Genomic DNA, 22,988 nt, shown 5'->3' with positions numbered 1-22,988 from the left:
GATATCTGTCGGATCAGTATCTGCAGCAGATTTCATCACATTTGGTGCAGTTATTTCGGAGTTATATGACTAATTACAAAACTTCATAAAATATGCAAATGAGCTACTTGCTAACTTGACACTGCCAAATGCTTGTCAGTACAATTAGATATTTAATAGATCAATATCTGTACCAGATTTCACTGACTTGGGTGCCGTAATTTCAGAGTTATGTACCGAATTACAAAGTTCATTGAATATGCAAATGAACCCTTAATTAACTTGACACTACTAAGTGCTTTACACCACTGTTAGATATCAGTCAGATCAGTATCTGCAGCAGAATTCATCAAATTTGGTGCAGTTATATCGGAGGTATATGACTAATTATAAAACTTCATAAAATATGCAAATGAGCTATTTATTAACTTGACACTGCCCAATGCTTCTGAGTATAATTAGATATATATCAGATCAATATTTGTTGCACGTATCATCAAGTTTGGTGCAGGAATTTCAGAGTTATGTCACTAATAACAAAAGTTCATTAAATATGCAAATGAGCAGATAATTGACATGACACTCACAGTATCATCATAATGTTCTGAGATTGTCATCTGTTAAACGTTTCATGAAATTTTGTGCAGTATTTCTTGATATATGTCTACACTGTCATTACCGTCTCCATAGGGAAACCATTGTACGGAAAAAATGATATTGCATAACTTCATTAATATGCAAGCCACACTAACTAAAATCTAATCAGTTCTTGCAAGTAGCATATGGTACCTGTGTACCAAATTTGACTTGAGTCTGTTCAGACATTTTTGAGTTATCGTGTAAACAGACAGACAGACACACACACACAAAACTCACACACACACACACGGACAGACACACGGAGAGACACACAGACATCGCTATGACATTAGCTCACGTGTGAACACGTGAGCTATATACCCAAAGGAAAAGAACAATGTTGCAGCTTTACCAGCGTTATGTCTATAAACCGAGCAGGGTTTAGTTCATACATCACATCATGCTACAAAATATCAAACTACATATATGCAGGGAAATAGCATTTACCTCGGGAAACCATCTATCGCCATTACATTGACGGATATCAAATGGGCGACAAAAATAATATTCCAAGTTTGACGCTGAAAATTGATGAAAGGGGAAACAATTTTACAGATTGACGATTCCAAGGTCACTGACAAGCGAAACAAACAGCAGTGATGGATTTCAACTATGCTCTCTCTGTTAATCCGTCTTTGATAATTAATTATTCCTAGTACCTAACGAGAGAACAGTTTCAATTGATATTTCTCGGTAAGAATTCGAAGAACAGAGATGGGACGCGGAATCAAAGACGCGTGCACAGGCACCATTGTTTAAATATACAAACTTGAAATCATTTGACTTTTAGCAGGGGTGGGGATGGGGGGATTAGGGGCGTGAGTACTAGAACATCTTCGACATATTTTAAACTATTTCAAGGCAATTCAATCAAGTTGCGTTGGAAACAGTCCTCTAATAAACAACATTGAGTCTCCAACACAACGGTATGTTTTCAAACTTTCAGTCGTTTCTAAGGAAAGAGCGCTTCATACCTTGAAACCATACTGTATGAGGTGCAAACCTTTCAGGATATCCGAGACACAACGTAAAACGACCTAACATTTTAGGAAATACCCCTGCCTGTCTTAGGCTTTGTCTCAATGTTTGTCTCTCAATCAAGTTTGTGGGTCTGTCTGTCTGTCTGTCTGTCTGTCTGTCTGTTTCTATGCAGATGTTTTCTTTCCTTATCCTTAAAAATTCTGACACCATATCATCTAGTATCTGTGACCAGAGAAGCTGACGTATACATGTTTGAAAGTATACTGCGGAAAATACTGTGAAACGGGGAACAGCGCAATCAGGGTCGAACTATTTCCTCACCGCTCGCTGCCTTTGGCATTCATCCGACGCCTGCTCTAAATGGAAGTGTTAACGGAGGCATTGATGTAAATGAACGAGATTTCCATTGGAAACATACGAACACGCACACAAATCAAGATACATGTTCACTCGTTTTGCAGATTAAGTGAGGTCACTGCTTTGGCACTGCGCAATGGGCGTGCCATTAATCTGAAGCCATGAAAACGTGCGGGGATAAATTGCTATTAGCGCTGATATAATGATTGTAAAGATAAAATAAATCATTCTATTTTATGATCGTCAACAATAAGAAAGATAGCTGGATGTATGTACTGCTAGATAAGAAATATCGGAGAATTTCTGATAGTACTCATATTGTACTCAAGCGTTTATATATCACCGAACATGCAATAAAGAATTTACCGTTGATCTTTTTTTTTCGCCTGGAAGATAAGAATGGAATTGCAAAACAACCAATTTTACGTTGCCCTATTTTCAAAGTAGTTATACACAACAATGCAGTTTAGCAAAATATACGTGTTTCTGTGACATTCAATCGTCAGAAAAAGGAGCGTGCCGAACGTGGCCGGTAGCTTTTGACTGGCGTGACACACTGAAGTTTTGCAGAGAAGTTTCAATAGCGTGTCATTTGCAGACGTATTACCACTTTGATTGTGATATCTCTGGCCAGCCGTCTCGCCTCCTGAAATAACCCCTACACAAAAATACCCAGCATTATTATGTTAACGCGTAACCTCCAGTGTAGACGAGACAGAATGTACAGCAAGTGTTTCTCATGCATCGGGAGAGTTTAGTCCGGCCCCAGAGACAACACTGAGCGATATTTCAGCCTCTAGCGGGTCACGCCAAGATAACTTTCCCGTGGCAAGTTGATATATTGCACAAAATTCAATCAAACAAAACATGTACTTACACGTTATCATAAATCTCCGTGATTTTCTAAGAGGAATAGTCACTCATCGCATGCAGTTATTGCTTTCCATCCATCGATCTACTTTAAGACTTATGATAAATTTAACTGATTATGCTCTCCTTAAGAACGCCCGAAGCTCTAATCTTTGTATAACTTATCATAACAATCATAATATCAATATGATATTTTTAGGCTTCGAGTTTCGGAAAGGTTTTGGCGAAAGCTTGACGGATGAACGAGGGCTATAATTCCGCGGTCTACGTCTTTCTTTGTGCTCCCTAAGAAACAAAATATTGAGGACTCTCTGTCTGTCTGTCTGTCTGTCTGTCTGCCTGTCTCTCTCGATCTGTCTGTCTGTCTGTCTGTCTGTCTGTCTGTCTCTCTCTCTCTCTCTCTCTCTCTCTCTCAATCAACGCACGCCCTCTTCAATCTATCAATCCATCCATCCGTTCAACAATTCATCCATCCAACCACCCGTTTCTCTCTCCATACGTCTGTCTGTCTGTCTGTCTGTCTGTGTGTCTGTCTGTCTGTCTGTCTGTCTGTCTGTCTGTCTGTCTGTCTGTCTGTCTGTCTGTGACTGCGTGTCGGCCAGTCCATGTTGAAAGCTCTGTTCCAACAGAGTTGTATGTTGAAAGACTATACAGCGAGATTTTGAACATGCAAGGAACATTCTAACCCTACCATCCCTTATGAATATTGGTATATTCCATGGTGTGTTTTCATTTGAAATATCCAAAATGGAATCGCCCATGTCATTAAAAGAACTTGGTGAAAGTGTTCCAAACATAAAACTCACAGCCTCTGAACCATTTCAGTTGAGAATTTTATTGCCGACTGACTTTGGTCAACGTCTGTGAGGTAGCGTTTTCCTGGTGATCAATCAGTTACATTTATCACCTTCGATATATTGCATCAAGTAAATTCCGCTAAAGCAACGCTCTTTATGCAACTCTTGGGTCAAGAGTACTCGAACATAGCATCAATTAGAGTGTCACAGGTGAACACTGCAGGGTTTTAGTCGTACTTTATTCGTGTTGGTGAAGAATCCGGGCGGACCGACCCCGCAGGCAAACGCTTCACTTCCTTACTTAAACAGCCTATTACGGGTAGTTTAGTGAGAGTTCACCTGGAGGTTTGCCCTACCACTGATACTATGCGATGTTAATAGGCGCACTGGTTTCATATTCGAATGCGCAAGCCAAGTTACTGTTGGAGCCCGGAGAGAACACCGAGTGGCGTGCTGAAACTAAGAAAGTAAGAAAACACGCGCAAGCTGTGGCACCTGGTGACTGTTCCTGACAAGAGATGGGTCTGCTGGGTCTCAAAGAACGGCCGAGGTCGAGTGTGCTGACATGCCACAACATGACAACCGTACTGTGGAACATTGAACACATAGAAATCGAAACGAAACCAGTCCTTTGGCACGGAAGCATCCTTCTATAGCGCCGATAAATGCACCAAGAACATTGGCTGTGTAGTTAATACTCATCCTATTCCGGCGAAACCTGAACACGTATGAACAATCAACGGGTGGCCAAACCTATTAAGCTCATCAACCATCAGAAAAAATACTATGCCAACATATGTAAAGGCTGTCGTGAAAATATACGGCGGTGAACAGACCTAGCTGCAGACGCCATTCGCACAGATCCAGGCCACACATTTTGTGCTATTTGATTCTTCACAGCAAAATTGGCGTTGTCAAGTCGACGAACTTCAATATAGACAGGCTGAAATATTCACTTGAAACATGACGGGAACTGTGTATATATTGTCCCTCATAGTGATTATACTGCTAAATTCAAAGGTAGGTAAAAAAGTATAATGGTTTTTCTTTTTTTTATCTAATTATCGAATGAATTTGCTATTAGTTCACTGTTTTCACAACAGATAACTATTAATCATACACTCATCAAGATCACATGATTAGTTTTGAGTTAATCACAACAATAAGCGATTTTGATCAATGTTATATTCTTCAAACCCGAAGTGACACCGACAGTTTCTCGCAATCTAGCCGACAAGCCATTCGTTTGAGACCAAGTACATTCATAAGCCGTTCGAATCCTCCCCCGAACCACATACACTACACCTTCAAAGACAGACATCCTTTCAATACCCAAGTGAAATCAATGACAAGGAATTAATTGTACAGAGAAACATCTATTGTCTTCTTGACTCTCTCGTACTCTTATTCTTGCCGAGTGTGTCCCTGCCAATTCTTCTGGCTTTCGTCCTCCCAATTCGATGTAGTTGTTGTGCTACCTCATACGTGAGCACATAACCTAGACTAAGTAATAGAACCAACGAGGACTAATGTTCTTCCGCGTAACTACCTTTAGCATAACCTGCTCCTAAGATTTTCGAAGCGAACTATCCATGTTTCATACTGATATTTGTATCCGTATGGAGTTGCCTACTCAAAATTTATCAGTGATACCCCTTATATGACGTATCTATGTCAATGCAATCAATTGAACGCTATCTTGCCTTTCAATATTTGTCTCCAACCGCCGGGGAAATCACTTAATGTATTTGGGGAACTAATACAAGTCGCAAAACTGTTTATCTCGCATCTCTATACTGCACTGTAGAAAAAGCACATGTACCATGTTTTAATGCCATCGTAAGGTCCAACACAGAATCGTGAAAACTGGAGTATCTTTTAAAGGGACAGTTGCTTTAACTTTGTTCACTGATTTTGTTTTCAAAATCAAGTATAATTTCTTGTTCTACCCCCTACAGAATCGTGCGAAACTGAAGGATCGTTTAACCCTTTGAGTGCTGTAATTTTTCCCATCAAAATTTTAGTGCAACATTTTACCAATATTTTTGAATTTTTCTGCAATTTTTTTTTATTATTTTAGACCAAACAGACATCACATATCATTGGCTACAGATTTTTATCACAATTATGGCAAAAATCTGAAAAAAATTTGACTTGGGTACATTAAGGCGACAAAAGTTGACTTTGGCGCTCCAAGGGTTAAAGGTTCAGTGGCTCTAACTTTTTTCACAGTTTTTTTTAAATCAAGTCTAATTTCTTGTTCCTCTCCCTACAGATTCGTGAAAACTGGAGTATCGTTTAAAAGGGACAGTGGCTCTAATTTTTTCACAGATTTTGTTTTCAAAATTAAACTACAATTTCTTGTTCTACCCCCTAAGCATCTTGAGATACTCAGTAACCAACTGAGCAACTCAGCGTGTGTAAATGTCATTGTTGTCATTGTTGACGAGTGAATTTTGGTCCGGACTGAAATTCAAATGCAAAGTTACAGTGCATTTTACAGGTATAGATGTTGTGTTGACAAACTAAATAGTAGGTGGTTTAAATATCCCTTGAGGAGTAAAACAAGGACGTGCAATTGACAAGATAAAATACAGGTAGTGACAAAATCATCAAATGTTACAGATACTGGCCATTTAATACACATGGGACGTCTGACTGTCATCTCAGTGAAAGGCCGCCCACACACGTGCGACAGATTAATCAGAATTTAGGATACGAAGACCTTGGTTGTTCACAATACCACATTGGAATTATTGTTTGTTAAACGAGCGAATTTTTGACTTAAGCAGTCAGTCAATATGTCACGCTCTGAATGACGGAGGTCACTTTTGTATCTGCTACAAAGTCCCTTTGCTCGCGGCATTGTGCATTAACAACCTCGTCGGCACACGTTTAATGTACGCCTCGAAAACATTTGTCTGATTAATAATAAAGGCGGTAAGCAACACACTGAAAGCAATAAAACTGACTATGTGTTTGCGGCAATGATAACCTAGAATGTGCCAATGATCGAAAAGCTAGGTGTCTGTTAATATAACCCGTTTACCAACATGTCTGAGCAATTAAAGGCGTGCTATAAATTTAGCTTTGTGCCGTATAGAGCATTCAACAGTTAACCTACAATGAAAGTATCGTCTCTTGGTGTCCGTGTATGTGAGTATATTCGTGAAATTTCGTCTGTGTGAATTTGTAAACAATACAAAATAAAAAAGTCTCTTTTTGAGTTGATATTTTGATGTGATGATGTTTTTTCCATACGGACATTTTACATTTAATAAAAATTCAACTTTAATAACACTGCAAACTCAAAGTTGTTTCAGAGTGTATTCCTAGATACCATGAAAGTTTGTCAAGTACATGTTTCACTGTTCCAGTTCTTATACAAATTCTCTGCAAAATGTGCTCAGAAGAAAAACCTTCCATCAAACACTTTTTGGTTATCCCATCCATCTTATGAAAAATTACATAAATACAATAGATTTGCTTTATGCACGTGGGTCTCAACCTGACGCCAGACTTGTCAATATGATAGAGCATCAATGGGATAATAGTCGTTTGGTGTTGGTAATATCCTTCTGTAATATTTCACACATTGCTTTACATGTGTACGAAAATAGATATCTGCCACATTAACCTAAGGTAGAAACATGTGATGCGTTATGTGACACTCCCAAAATTGTTTACAAGGTAGATATTGGATTCTTTCCAAGTATTTAATTTCGCATTTTCCGTATCCCCAGACTTCTGAGCCATATGTAATACTTGGTAGAAACACAGTACCAAAAATCATCTTGAAATATGTACCGGATGTGAAAGAACTTATCTTTTCGCTCGCTCTACATATGCTCATAAGTTCTTTTCTAGCTTGATGTTCTAGGTTTTCGTAGCTATCAACCGATAGAGTCTAGAAGAAAACTGCAGCGTTTGTACATTGGAATGAAACATCGATTTTGAGAGATTATTATTCAAATTGATTGTCACATGATTCTTATGTTAACAATGATTAAAACAAAAATCACGACATTTGCTTTCAGTAAATATATACTTTCGTGTGTTACAAGGTCAGTTTTTTTGCAGATAATTCTAATCAATATTTGGAAGGACCCAATACTTGTCCCGCAGTCTTAGGTGTATTTGATACTGTCAGACATTCTGCTTGTAGAAAGGTAAAACTGTTCTTGGCAAGTATGTTACATATATTTTTTTACTGATTTGACTTTGTTGTGTGTACTGCTTCTACTTTATTGTGTAATTGTGCAGTGCTATTTGTGTTCGTCACATCGAGTTTGTCACCACGGAGCTTATGACTATGATGTAGATAATGGATCAGTACTATTATCCTGGTTAACTTACAGTTTACGATTGACACTCTGTGTTTAAGATCGATATAATTATACCATACCATCAGATCTTACTTGGTTCCACGAACAACTGTCGTATCCACACAGCTTATGTGCCATATATACTACCACTTATGTGCATTGAAACCCTCCAAAAACAAAGTAGAACAGAACAACACAAACAGAAACTTCAAAACTATTATCTGCCAAAAGTCTTTTCTTCTTATGTTTATTTCTCCTTATCTCCTTCTTTGTGGGTTATTACAGTCTGCAAGTGATTCTGGTGCCTGAAACATAACATCTGCATGAATTGCAAACGAGTTCGTATGTCACAAGCAGCAATGGTTCCACAAAACATACCGCTTCAATCAACTAATTGTATAGGGTGAAGTTGATATAAACTCGTTCCCAGCAAAAGCATGGACTTGTGTAAGAGCAATTATAATGGATATTTTTACATACTGAGATCATGTACCCCAAACTGCAATACAGGATGTCAATTTAAATTGTCCTTTAAATACCCTGGCATGGTTGACTTTGTGTTTGTGTTTGTACGAGCAGAATTTATGACTGCATTAATCGGGCCTTGTAAACATTTAGATTACCAGAGATGTATTTGAACTGTACAGACTTGATCAGTCGATACACTTTTTGTCTTGGCCTGCCAAGTCAAACGAAATGATTTTAGAACGTAAATATATGCTAGCCTAATTCACTTAACAGCGACAGACTGATGGATATCAGAGGCTGGGGGAGCGTTGACGCAAAGACGCGCTGACTACCGAAATAAAGGCATTGTGATAACATACGAACGAGTATTACATTAAAAATCAGAAAAACATAGTTAGTTGTAGAAAAAATAGATAAAAAACATAATTCATGAAAAATATTTTAACCTCATCAATTAAATACTTCCGTTTTATATAACGACAAGGGAATTCAAGTTGTTCTGTATAAAACATTTACAAGTACTGGTAAAAGCATCAGCACTTAAAGTACAAGAAATATACAATAACATGCTTTTTAAAATGGATCCAATCATTAATCGAAGTGCAAATCTGTCCAAATCTTACAGCAATAGTATTATCCTACATCGCAAATGAGTATGGTAAAAAGGTTACCATTCAGACGTAAATTTAAATGCTTGCGCACATAAGTGTGCTAGAACGACTGAAACTTGAATGTGTGAGATATTCAACTTGTAGGCTGCAACAGACAGTAAACGATAACTCAAGTTTTGAGCAAACGTTTCCCATTACGCCTGTCATAGGCACATAAATATTGACAATTGGTTTCGGTAGGAACTCTTAGAGCATTTTCATATCCTCAAGTGCTGAAAACGGACGGAACTCATCGAGACGTTACTGAACTTGTTCAGATGACCATAGAACGTGGATTGAAAATGGAAGTTTTGAATTTGTCGTCTCCAGGTTTCGCACACTCTCGTGAAAATTAATCATAAATTTACTTCGAACAAACTCAAGCAGGGTTAGCCTGCAACAGTGACCATGAAAACATCAAAGTTTAGGACGTAGGTGTTAGTTCTGGATGAACAGACGTGATATAATTGTTTTCGGTTGTTCAAAAAAATAAGACGGTCAAACTAAAACAACACATAAGTTCGAGAAAATGAGAAGAGTTACTAAAGGGAAAATATGACGTTTCATGGAACACATACAAAATTGTTTCGCGCGCTCTTGCAGTATCTTCATGCAGGCAGCCTTGTCCTCGATAGTTTGAAAGATTGCTGTATGATGAGCAGATCAAGGCCATTGATAAGCAATGGTATTCAAGATATTGATTTCCAAATGAAAATAGTTTATACTTCCTTTCCTATGAACAGCCACCTATTAAATATTATTTTGGTAGTTATACAGATGTTGTTACCAAGTTGTGACATCGAATCCCGCCGAGGGAGTTAAATCTTATGAATTCTTTAATATCTGAAAATACCGTTTTTTTCACAAGTACAAGGGCAATGTATGTCAGCATATTAAGCGTATCTTCATTTCGTGTTCATGTAAGATTACTTTGATTTGTCTACTTAAACAGCCAATGCGTCGCAGTTTTATCATATTTCGTTGTGTGCAGTCAAAAGGGACACGATCGTGATTCGTCGTTATGGGACAAAATCTTTTTTAAAGAATGGCTCAAAAAAATTAAAAATGGCCCTGATTACGAGAGCCATTTTACGATGTATATCATTGCGTATAGCTTTAAAGTATAGCTGGGTATTTAAAACCTACCGTAGGGACTACATACGACAAGTGATCAATGATTAATACCTTGAACACAACCCTGCGGACCAGTTCATTTAGTCTCCTGGCTATTGTAATTCCTGACGAAATGCCGTATCGCCTTCTGTATCGGAAGATATAATACACAGCCCCGAAGGCACATATCTTCGCATTTACAGTATACTTTGCGCTACATTCCTGAAGGGACATACGCAGCCTATATTTTCTGTAGGAGATATTAGCATGTTACGTGATGTTGTATTCAAATCAAGTACTTTAGAAATAGATCTACCGTGAACTCTATCCATCTTGTAAGCCACTCCATCCTACAAGAGCGAGTGAAGTTAGTGGCTTTCATAGTGAACCTGCATTATTATCAACATATTTATTGTCCATATCTTTACCTGAGCCAGATAAGCTGTACACTTTAGTGTTTATTTACATGTTCAGTCAGAACTACGCTCTCGTAACCATGGCCACTGAAATTGAAATACTTTAAATACTTGATGTTACTTTCCCCGTGTTTCCTGTACGCCATATCCAATCTGAGCTTTTATTCTTATAATATACAATGATGCTGACAAATTTCAGGAAATATTATGATTTAATTATCACCTGCACTGAGAGAGAGAGAGAGAGAGAGAGAGAGAGAGAGAGAGAGAGAGAGAGAGAGAGAGAGAGAGAGAGACAGACAGACAGACAGAGAGAGAGAGAGAGGAGACGGAGAGGGAGAGACAGACAGTCAGAGGGGAATGGAGAGGGGACGTAGGGAGGGAGAGAGAGGTAAAGGGATTGACAAAGAGACAGGCAGTCAGATACAAACAGAAAAGAGAATTACACAGATACAGAATGTATAAAACATAGAAAGAAAGTGTAAGAGGCAGGTAGACAGAAGCATACAGAAAAAAGACAGAGAGACGACATTGCAACAAGTATATCCACTTTAAGGTTGGAAGAGACGGCATTACAGAGTATAAAATAGCGCGAAAGACTGTAAGATAGATAGGCAGACAGGCAGGGCAAAATAATAAAAAATTCTAGGCAGACTTTCTTTGAGACGCCTGAAACAGCTACTCATCCTCTTGCAGACCTCTAAAGGAAGATTAACGCTACTCTAAATTCTGAACCACTCAGCCCATGGAAAAAACGCAGCCATTTTGATCGATGTTGTCTCTCAACGGCTGAGACTAATCACTTTCAGGCACTTACACGTGTCGTTCTTTATTTAAGCTTGTACGCACACTCCTTGATTTCATTAAATGTAAGCACCTACATGAGTGGCAGTGTCTTGCAAAGAAACCCGGATCGATGAAAGCCCTGACGACGTTCCGGTTTCAAGTGGATTAAGCTAATCGTTTGATGTGCAAATGTAGCTAAAACTCAATGCTTAGTGTCCGTTTTGATTCCACTCACTAGAAAACTACTCAAGATTTTAGAACCTATAATGTAGCATTTTAAAGGTGGTCTTCACAAAAACAGGTTGATCATTTCGGGAACAATATTCCTTAGTCTGCGAATGTTTTTGTCATGCTACATCATCGCTTGAAAATTATTTAAAAATAGACTTAAAATTGTTGGATGCGTAAATAATTATTCTGTTGTAGCTCTCTATGACCACTTACTTTTCAGAGAGTGGTGGAGAATCCAGTACAATCAACTCAAGACGTTGATGAGCATTCACAGTAATAAAGATGAGAGAGAGAGAGAGAGAGAGAGAGAGAGAGAGAGAGAGAGAGAGAGAGAGAGAGAGAGAGAGAGAGAGAGAGAGAGAGAGAGACAGAGAGACAGAGAGAACAGAGAGAGAGACAGAGAGAGAGAGAGAGAGAGAGAGAGAGAGAGAGAGAGAGGGGAGAGAGAGAGAGAGAGAGAGAGAGAGAGAGAGAGAGAGAGAGATTGATTTAACAACGAATTTACAGCAAAGGGTGATATCAACGTATTCCACTACGTCTTTCCTGGGGTCCCACGTAATTTGAAAATTGATCATTTAGCAAGATGCGCATGCAATGTTGACGTAAGGTACTGCTTTTACGCCTAAGCACTATTGTAATTCAAAACATTTTGCGTCTTTGTCATGATATTCATGTGACACTATTCACTGTCCAACATTTTCAAAAGTTGCGAATTCAATTCCATAAAATCAGCTGAAGCTAGACGCTGGGAATCCTTTCCTGTCATGCACTTTGACGGTAAAATAATTCTCAGTTCTAATAGCAATCAGACTTAGTAAAGAGAAAACACAGCATGAGAGGGAATCATTGCCTTCGTGTTCTTTTTTATGAGGATGTTTAATAATTCATTCCAGCTCGAAAGGTAGGGGGAATTGGTAATAGTCTTCAAATAGAAGACAAATAAGAAATCAAGCCTTGATATTTCGGTTTATAAATGATTTAAAGCATACAGAACACATTCACATCCCCACTCATCAATTTCTGAACTTTATCTGCTTCTAACACAGTATTTTTATATTGGTAATTGCCCTTTAAGGTTACTCAAGTCTTACCGATCTTCATACCAGTAACTGTCGTCTTTTAAATGTTCGCCTTTTATGGACTCTTACACATTTTCATGGGTTGATGAACTCTGATGTCCTTTGCGAAAAGCAATTGTAGAGTATTAACTAGTTTTGCACAAAAATAAGGTTAATCTGTGAACTCTTTTCTTATGCGTGAATGAGACCAAGCAATTGTTAAAATTACTGACAATATAAATCTTTTTATTATTTTAAAGGCAAAAATCTCTACTAGCAATCAGGTTACTAATGCCTTTTACCTTCTTTTAAAGAGAGTGTCGTGGAAATACAAAAAGGGCACGCCGCACAAAAGGTTAAACTAAATAGGAGGAAAGTGTAGCCTTTTAGAGTGACTTTGATGTAGAATAAAAACCAATTGTCGTGCATATGTTCCCTCCAATTCAAAAACTAGTAGAGATTAAATGCTGTGAAGTGTCATTGTTTTTCAGTGTTTCAGTACAGAAGCCAAAACATTTAATATTCACCTCAATGCCATCAAAGTTAACATCGTATGTCGCAAGCCCTCCGAAAGCGAACATGGTTTAACGTAACGTAGACATTTTCCCTCGGTACAAAATGTCTTTGTAATCAAACTGACAAAGTGTATAAGTACAACTAACGACAGCCCCCTTGTCACAGTGCGTTCTTGGCATTGTTGCAAGTCATCACCCATCAAAAAGTTGAACACTTGACGCCAACACCGATCAAACTGTCAATAATATCTTTGGCATCGAAAAAAAGGACCGGTTACCCAGAAACACCACCGAGGCTTATTCATCACTTTTCAGAAACAAATAGAGCTTAAATCTTTAAGCCGCGTTAAAAGACTTAGACTGAATTCGCAGTTTGCTTTCCATGGAAATCCTTTGATCAGTTCTTTTCCGATTTAATGTTACATTTCTTAACTTTGAAATTTATCATCGTTATGATTAATCAAAACGATCTCCTTCTCTTTCACAATCCACTCCCCTTTGACGCATATAAATAGTATTTCTTGCATTTAATGCGCTTCAGGTCCCTTTGACATTGCAGACGTCAACTAATTCCCTCTGGCGGATCGCTTACGGGGAAACAGCCACACCGATCGATTCTAATGTACGACGTTTGGATCTACCTAGCAAGGTTCACGATCCATGCAATTTAAATTGGTCAACGGTCAAATACGAACTGCATCTCATCCCCAAAATCCGTGTTTTACGGGTCGTTAATCCCCTTTTCTCAAGAGCAAAACAGAAACGCTTTAGGGCGTCGATTGTATCATTAAACAAAAATACACTATACCACTAAATCTTGATCTTGTTAAGTGATAGTTTTAGAAATGACGTAAATCATACTTTAAATGGCCTGATATAATATACTGGTCGATCTGCAGATAAAATACTCTCAACTCTAAAGTGTCTCGTTATTTTTCCGCTTGTTCTGTTCTATGTCGCTAGAGGTTAGTACACGCGAAACTTTTGCAGAACCAGAGTGCGAACACACGTGCGTATATCAGTGTGTATGCACTTACGAATGTATTGCGTACGTATATATGTAGGTAGGTAGGTAGGCTAGGTATGTATGTATGTATGTATGTATGTATGTATGTATGTATGTATGTATGTATGTATGTATGTATGTATGTATGTATGTATCTATCTATCTATCTATCTATCTATCTATCTATCTATCTATCTCTCTCTCTCTCTCTCTCTCTATCTCTCTCTCTCTATCTATCTATCTATCTATCTATCTATCTATCTATCTATCTATCTATCTATCTATCTATCTATGCCCTTTATTCTAAGACATATATGCATACTGTGTACCCTAAGTACCCCGTGAACGAGAAAACCAATCTTATACATTCTATAAGCGTTAAAACCGCTCCTGAATTCTTATACCTTCCTGTCTAATCTCCAGTGAAGTAACTAACGAAGTCATTATTTCTTAAAAAAGGCTTTTGAGCATGTAACATCTTAAGTGGACACTTAACGTGACGGCGCCAATTTGATTGAAAAAGCTATAAGTGGATATTTGTATGTGAAATGTTTGAGTGTGTGTTTACTTTCAAGAACTGCGACTTAAATCTGACGCTTTGGAAAGATCCCAAAAGGGCACTTAACTGCAAAATAAAAAGTCAGTTTTATTCAACGTACTATTTTTGAACACTTTGGATAATATTCCTGATCGGGGATAAAAACTACTACACTCATTCTATAGTGCTTTGTTATTTTAGTAATGTCTCGTTACTGTAAGAAGGAGAGATACATAATGTATGTATGTATGTATGTATGTATGTATGTATGTATGTATGTATGTATGTATGTATGTATGTATGTATGTATGTATGTATGTATGCATGCATGCATGCATGCATGCATGCAGGCATGCATGCATGCATGCATGCATGCATGCATGCATGCATGCATGCATGCATGTATGTATGTATGTATGTATGTATGTATGTATGTATGTATGTATGTATGTATGTATGTATGTATGTATGTATGTATGTATGTATGTATGTATGTATGTATGTATGTATGTATGTATTCGTGTACAGTATCCTGAGATATATGAGAATGTGTTGGCAAACTAAATATGTATGTAGTGTGTATGTATGTATGTATGTATGTATGTATGTATGTATGTATGTATGTATGCATGCATGCATGCATGCATGCATGCATGCATGCATGATGTATGTATGTATGTATGTATGTATGTATGTATGTATGTATGTATGTATGTATGTATGTATGTACGTATGCATGCATGCATGCATGCATGCATGCATGCATGCATGTATGTATGTATGTATGTATGTATGTATGTATGTATGTATGTATGTATGTATGTATGTATGTATGTACGTACGTCACCCTATCAAAGTTGAAATGTATTCTCATCCTAATATCGTTCAGAAATCATTCTATCATCACATTTGAAATTCCTTTCCTCAACAACTACGGAGATTGAGATGAAACGTAGCTTGAATGATTGTTCATGCGAGGAATTTGAAGGAAAACGCTTTACGAAACGAAGAGACTTAGTTCTTCAGAATAAACACATCACACAGCTTGCAATGCTACGCACATGACATTCATGACTTTATGGAGTGCAATAATAGACGCGTGGTCTAATGAATCTAATCTATTATTGTGGCATTTTGTTTATAAATACCAGCTACCTAAGCAAAAGACACGGTGTCTACAACTACGTCCAATTTTCATCGGCTCTGTCGAGGTGATTAAAGGATGCTATAGGTTTAATCTGTCAAAGTATTGAAGAAACAATAATGTCGTGTACGACATAAAGTCCCCATCGTACTTATCACGGTGTCGATGATCTTATTTTCTTCCTCGGAAGAACTTCCTCGCAAGACATGATATTATCAGGAGAGCTACATCCATCGTCATATATTATTTTTACAGCACTAAGTTGTCTTCTATTGGCCTTAAAACACGAACTCCGTGTACTCTTCTAATCTAATCTAAACCATTATAAAATACCCTGGAGATAATTCTTCAAACCCTAAGACAATTCTATTCCAATCTTGTCATGTTGAAAGAATATCTTTCTTTGTAATTCTCTTTTTTTGTTAAATTGTTTTTGTAAAAATCGAAATTGAAAATAACCCGATTGTGTTAACACGGAAAAGAAGCTTTCTTTAGTCTTACATGGTACAAAATTTCGGGTGATTTTCTTCTCTGGGTCTAAACCAAGATGTGCGCAGTTGTCTCACTTTTTTAAAGAAAGTAGTTGAAATCTTCTGTATACTACGCAAAGTATAAACTTTTCTGTTTTAAATCGAGCGTTGAGCAAACACACACAGTCTTCTCAAAAGCTGTGGTATTTGTTGCTGATAGAATCAGAATTAAGAAAAACATTGCTTATCCATTTTACTGTGTCAACTTATTGGACAAAAGTTGTAATGGAGATCCTGGTAATTCATCAACAATAAGAAAAGTTCTTACAAATTTCTGGTTCTCAAGTAAAGTTGGACAAGACGAATGTGCATTATTTAGGAATACATTCATGTTTGCAAAAAATATGATACTTAAGAACACATACACGTCCATCACAGCTAAAACAGAGTTTTATAATAGTTTATTGTATGACTTCTTTCAATGCAAGGATATTATAATCGCAGGTTTTGTGGGCCATACCCGTGACCATAAATACTGTTTTTTCACCTCCCTGGTCGGCGAAGATCAGTAGATGTAATAAACGGCACCGTTGTATTACGTGTTACTAATCTGTCCCTTTCTTTATGTCAGAAATGCCAGCCCTGATATGCTTATGCTGTACAGAAATTATGACAATTCAATGCCTGACAATAAATTTGCGGTATGACGTCATTATTTATCATATTTTTCTATCGTAAAATGCGATTCAATTTTTCGTGCTTTTTGAAGTTTCATAATATGATGATTGAGTGCGACAGCGAAAAGTGTGATTTATGACTTTGCGATGAATTCGAACCGTAAAAATAGCCTTTCCTGTTTTTTTAATGTTTGAGACCGACCCTGAAAAAATCTGAGTGTCGGTGTGTGGGAGTGTCTATACGCGAGAGGGTGAATGACTCTTTCGATCTGAGTAGATGCTTCGTCAGTCATTTATTTGGTGAAGAACCCGTTCAGTCTCCAGCCATTTCGTAAATAGGATTGCAACTCAAATACTATGTTATCAAGCTCAATGTGGTAGGCCATACAACTAGAACAGTAAAGCGCTTAAGGTTGCTCACATGAATTAAAAGTAACCCAAATAAGTTGCTTAGCTAGCGACTTTGACCCTTTAAACTAGAGGCTGGCTTTTTTTAACAAACAGAGAGGCAATTATGCCGCTTCAAGGGGTGGACAGGACCAACTGAGAGATACAAATGCAATTACAGGATAAAGAAATTTTAGCTCTTCAGCTAGAGTTGTGCTTCTAGTTTATTCAAGGGCATTAGAGAGGAATAACTGATCTATTTGGCGACTTACATTTCGACAGATTTTATACGCTACAAAGTTGAGCGAATTATAGAGAAATAATCGGCATAGGTTATGGATATTTCGCTATGTCGGTAATTAAAAAGTTGTGTGACTAGCGCGGTAATAGGTCAGTAGATCGAAACAGGTATAAAATCGCGAAATTTTAAATAAATGTGGCCCATTAATGCATCGTGTCCATAGAAACGTAACCTCAAAAGAACATATGTGATTAGCAAAAAGAGCGCGCGAGCAAAAGTTCACTTTAATTTCATTTTTCAATTCAGTCCTGATGTATCAGTGACGAAAGTCAGTCTCCAAGACAACGATGAATCCGCCAGATTTGAGTGAGCGCAGTCGTGCAAAGCGAACGGAAACGCGAAAAAGACTGTTTGAAGGATGTTATTTATTTTAATTTTGAAATTTAATATGGTAGGATATCTTGTGATTTATTACTAACAACGATTATGACTTGAGACACACCTATTCGTCTTCTTAGTAACACTAATGATGGTTTGAAATATTGATAGCGTGACGGAAACTAAGTGTGATAATGACAGTGAACTAAAGTTAGATACGCTTAATTTGCATTTTCATAAAGGGGTCGTGACGTCACGCATGTATTGATATCACCAAAAAAAATCCAGCTGCTATTTTATGGCACTGAAGAAAGCTGTTATAAACAGAAATGCCAAAATCAGCTTGTCGAACGATTAACAATAAAGCTTGATAGTTCAATGAAACTCGTCTGGTCATATCTCGTTAATTTTTACTGACAATATCCGATATTTCAAAACAAAGTCTGTGCCATATCTAACAAGCAAGCACTGCGGAAGAGGGAGTTTTAGACTTTTAATCTTACTTCACTAAGGGAAAGTTGGAATCACCTTGTTTCAAACTCTAAAACGTGCAACAGGAGTGTCTGTGTAAATGCATTGTGTTGAGAAGCAAACTGCTTCAAATTCACCATTATTTGAGAATTCCAAATGGCCGAAATGCTCTGTATTGACGGTATTTGAAAATAAAATTCACGCTGTCTCCTCAAGTTACAATACAAACTCTCTAACCGCTATACAGGCACAATATATTCAACGCTTTTTGTTTTTTTTCCGAATGATGGCGCTACTTAGGCTAAATCAATGGTGAGGTGCGACATTTTGCCTCATTACATTATAAGAAACAGGAACAGCTGGCATTCAGTGATGTAAGCTCTTTCAGGGGCATGTATTTTTAAATATTCGAAAGGTGTAATACACAAATGAGTTAATAGTTGGCGGCAAACAATTCACGGACCTTTCTTTAGTGTAAATAGTTCTTTTGTTCCTTGTCAGAGACGACAACATTGGTTCAGGAAAACCCAAAAAAGAAAAGATTAGATGAACAAATTTGGCGAAAAGATCTGGCTGAAATTATAGCACAGTTTCTATTTGCTATTCCCACATTGTTCTAAATCTTTACATGTCTACGTAGGTCAAAATAACGATGAAGTCTAAATTCAGATCAGAAATACTGTAAAATTTAGTAGACAAAGAAACAAACTGTTATAGGTCCATACTTGAGTCTATTGTTTGGCAAAGAAAGCATTCTTCCCATATTCCCATAGTTATCTTTCAATTAAAATAACATTTTCAGGATAATGACTCCACAAATTTCAGAATGTAGCTATCTCTACCCTGCAAGCGAATACCGTTAGCCACTTGGGAGATTATTCTAAATAAATCTGAGTGTTTATAAACATTAATGCCAAACCTTTGTGTTATGTCATGTTTTCAAGTGAAATATGCTCATATTGTGTTAACGCGTGTGCAGTTTTTACCAAGTCACGTCGCCAACTCCATCTGTTTCAGACAAACTAAGGCTTAATACGATCGTGTTGGTTAACATTTCGCGAGAGTATATGTCGAAGGCAGCTTTTCAAAATTGTTGTCGCCACGGTGGAGAGTAAATTTAGAGAGTTGATTGTATTTGTGCAAGAGAGAATTCTATGCTAGAACAGTCGGGGTGTAGGTGCCTCCTGTCTTTCAAAACGTCAACCCGGTCATTCAGTATTAGTCTTTGGAAATTACAGGATGCGTAGAACGGTACCGACGGAAGAGGGACGGAGTACACGGCGTGAATGCAGCTTAAATAGACAAGCGTCAAACATTAATATGTCACCATGGTGACGACGACAAACATTCTTTGACTACATTTATTTATCGTTGGAAGTGGAACTACGTTGCGTAAAAAATTAATCACATAGTGACAGGCGGTCCAAGAAGCTGCAAAGACATCATGAACGTCTTAAAGGAGACTGACTGAGTGTAGCTTCGCGTGTCTGTAACAGATGACGGGAAGTTAATAGAAGCAATAACGCTTATTGCAAAAGGAAAAGTACAGATTAAACTTTTTACTAGTGAACCTCAAGGAGCAAGGCGTATCTATCTTGAGGACCACAAGCGAGCATAATACAAAGATATCTGGTGAACCGAGACACCTCATATGTGGGAGACGTGATAAAAATGTGTTCAAAGTCGCAGGTTTCATCACTCTTAGTCACTCGTTTCTCTCTCGAGTTTCATATTCGAGTAATAAGAACCATGGGACCCCCTGTTGTTTGTTCACGGGTTCTTTCAACTGCTTTGATGATACGAGCTTTGATATGCAAAAGGTATGATGCACCACGGAGATAGACTTACAGAAATTCCTCTAAAGGTCTGTGGTTGTGCAAGATTTGACAGGATTCATTTTGCAATTTAAACGCAATGTATATCCACCATTCTGTTACCAAGGAAATCAAGAAAGAATTCGTTTCACAAGTTAATTTATGCCTTATACGGGGGGGATTTGTTGCCATATACAATTATTTTTACACATACGTTGACTTCCTCACATAATTTACATTTTAAATTTGTGAACATTCCGTATGATTTATTTTTTATTGTAGAACCAAAATATTCAAGATCAATCTTTCAATGAGCAAAGACAAGGAAAAGTTGAAATTTTCTGAAAAGTTGCAGCCCTGCAACTTACTTTAAATTTCTAATATGCAGATTTGATCAAAGTTAACGCCCGACATTAGAAAGTTACCCATCGAATCTCTGTGTCTGTGTAGTATGAAACCAACTTTTGCGTAGAATAAGAAGGGGTCAAACGACGTCCCCAAAACGGTTACAAGTGAAGTATAATCCCTGTCAGTATCTGCGTGGATACCTTGCCAGTTTTCAACGTGTTTCTGACCACAGGCAATTCTTCGTTAACGAATGATCCATAGTGACCCGGTTTACAGTCTAAGCATTCTTCTGCAAAATCTTAGCAACACTCTTTGTGTATCTTTTGCGTCTACCAGACTCCGCGTTCAGCAAAACCGAAAAATCCAATTTCTCTTTTCTATGTGAGACGTTACCATAGTTACTGATTTAAGCAGAAGGACATGAAAACTCGAAAATATAGCATTACGTGACTATTTTAATGGAGAAGAAACTGTTTCCGTCTCTTCTTTTATTATTTTCTGTCTTGTGGATGATAAAATAGGGAAAAAAAAAATCATAAAATAAAGGAAATTGCAAGGAGACCGCCAGGGGCAACAAAGCTAATATTGAGCAACTTGATGGTTCTCATGAATTATTCATTGAGACGGGGATCCGTCATATGACGTTTTTCGACTCATGCTAAAGAATACGTAAGACTAATTAACGAACAATGCTTAATCATCTCACTGGGTACAACAGTGTCTAAAGAGACTGTTACACTCGATGAAAGAGGAAACCTAATGCATGTACACAGATATATTATCGCAACCTCTGGCAAAAAAGCGTTTTCCTGCTTTTTGATTATAGATTACAAAATTGAAATTTCGCTCCCAGGCTTCTGCCTTATTAGAATGACCAAGCACGATACAGTGATTCCTTATGGAGAGTACAGATAATGAAACATCTCTGGCTTGCTGTTATGTCACCTCAGATTGATCATAATTTCTAACCTCTCGGTATTTTACGCGAATTAATCACTCAAGAAGAGCACATACTATGAGTCCGTTCTCTTCAAACAAAATTATGCCTCTCTGAGAGAGTTCTGGTAATAGGAGATACCTGATGCGTAAAGTGATGTGTTGTCGGATAACTGCCAAAAACACGAATGCACGAATATTGCAGCGATGACTGCACTCGGTGAAGTGGATGAACAGAATTGGATCTAAACCTCATGTATACTATTCTATTGCATCAGCGTGTCGTTAAGATGTGCTTCCGTACTCGATGTTCGTGAAAAAGAACGGAGAGCACCAGAAAGTACAGTAACTTGAGTGCATACGACACACGCTGACTTTACTGCGGTACGGTTCAACCTAGATACGTAAGTTGCAATATCTTTTGGTCAATGAAGTGGCTAGGTTATTAAAGACATCTTAGACGTCAGATATATTGATCACATCATTAAATCTGGCTGAAGGAGAGACTAAGAAACAAAACACTCAAGCCTAATAAAATAGATAGAATAACATATTTTGCCGAATAATAGAGGGAAATTATATATATATCAATATATATATATAGCCGAATAATAGAGGAAAATTATATATATCAATATATATATATATATATATATATATATATATATATATATATATATATATATATATATATATATAAATCTGTAGGTCAGAATAGGAAGTGTACTCAGTCTACAGAAAAGTGTCGCCGATGCCTTCAGTAATCGTTTTAATAAGTGACATATCATTTATTAATTAGTTAATTAGCCCTATTTTAAGTGTAATTACATTAATTATATGTTAATATTGATTCATTAAAGCTTACATTTTATGTTTATTTTTTATTGTTCCACCAGAATTACATTTTTATGTTGAGATATTTTCACTTTACCACATTGATTTTATTAAATAACTGACTCCTGGGACAATTAGCGAAATCCCTGTTCAGAAATTGAACTGAATAAATATGCAACACTGAGTTCACTGATGTAAAGAATGAAACAAAGACACGACACGTGAGTTCTGAATAAATTCGAAGTCAATTTGTTTTCATCTGAGTACAATGCTTTCGGTAAGGCAAATATCGGAAAGAAGGCGATGATTGAACTCAATTCGAGGCACGCTTCGTTACACAACAACGCTCCCCATCCTAATTGCTAAAAACATTCCCTCGAGAAAAATCGTCCACGTTCCATGCAAGCCTAATTTGCTTTCAACCTCGTATTAGTGATTTGAAGACTTGTGAACAATCACTTTCAAACCCCAACCATCAATTACAAATAGACTCGATATAGCTCGTGCAGCGGGCCCCCGAGGTCGGCCGCAAGCGGCTCACTGATACGCATGCGTCACT

At 37.5% G+C, this 22,988-nt stretch overlaps 1 protein-coding gene across 4 annotated transcripts in view; it reads left to right on the top strand.

Annotated features, from left to right (window-relative positions):
• Positions 1-3,621: 3,621 nt before the first annotated feature.
• Positions 3,622-22,988, top strand: part of LOC139129499 (adhesion G protein-coupled receptor E3-like) — a 44,128-nt gene continuing 24,761 nt past the window's right edge. For 2 of the 4 annotated variants that reach the window (XM_070695133.1, XM_070695132.1), the window contains exon 1: positions 3,622-4,643. In XM_070695133.1, coding sequence (XP_070551234.1) covers positions 4,587-4,643 — 57 coding nt within the window. In that variant the 5' untranslated portion in view covers positions 3,622-4,586. The remainder of the gene's footprint in view (positions 4,644-22,988) is intronic. The other 2 variants (XM_070695135.1, XM_070695134.1) reach the window with 1 other exon arrangement.

The sequence above is a fragment of the Ptychodera flava genome, chromosome 3, assembly GCF_041260155.1.
Source record: "Ptychodera flava strain L36383 chromosome 3, AS_Pfla_20210202, whole genome shotgun sequence".
NCBI classification, from domain to species: Eukaryota; Metazoa; Hemichordata; class Enteropneusta; family Ptychoderidae; genus Ptychodera; species Ptychodera flava.
Note: the sequence above shows the minus strand (reverse complement) of the source record. Positions and strands in the feature narration are given on the sequence as shown.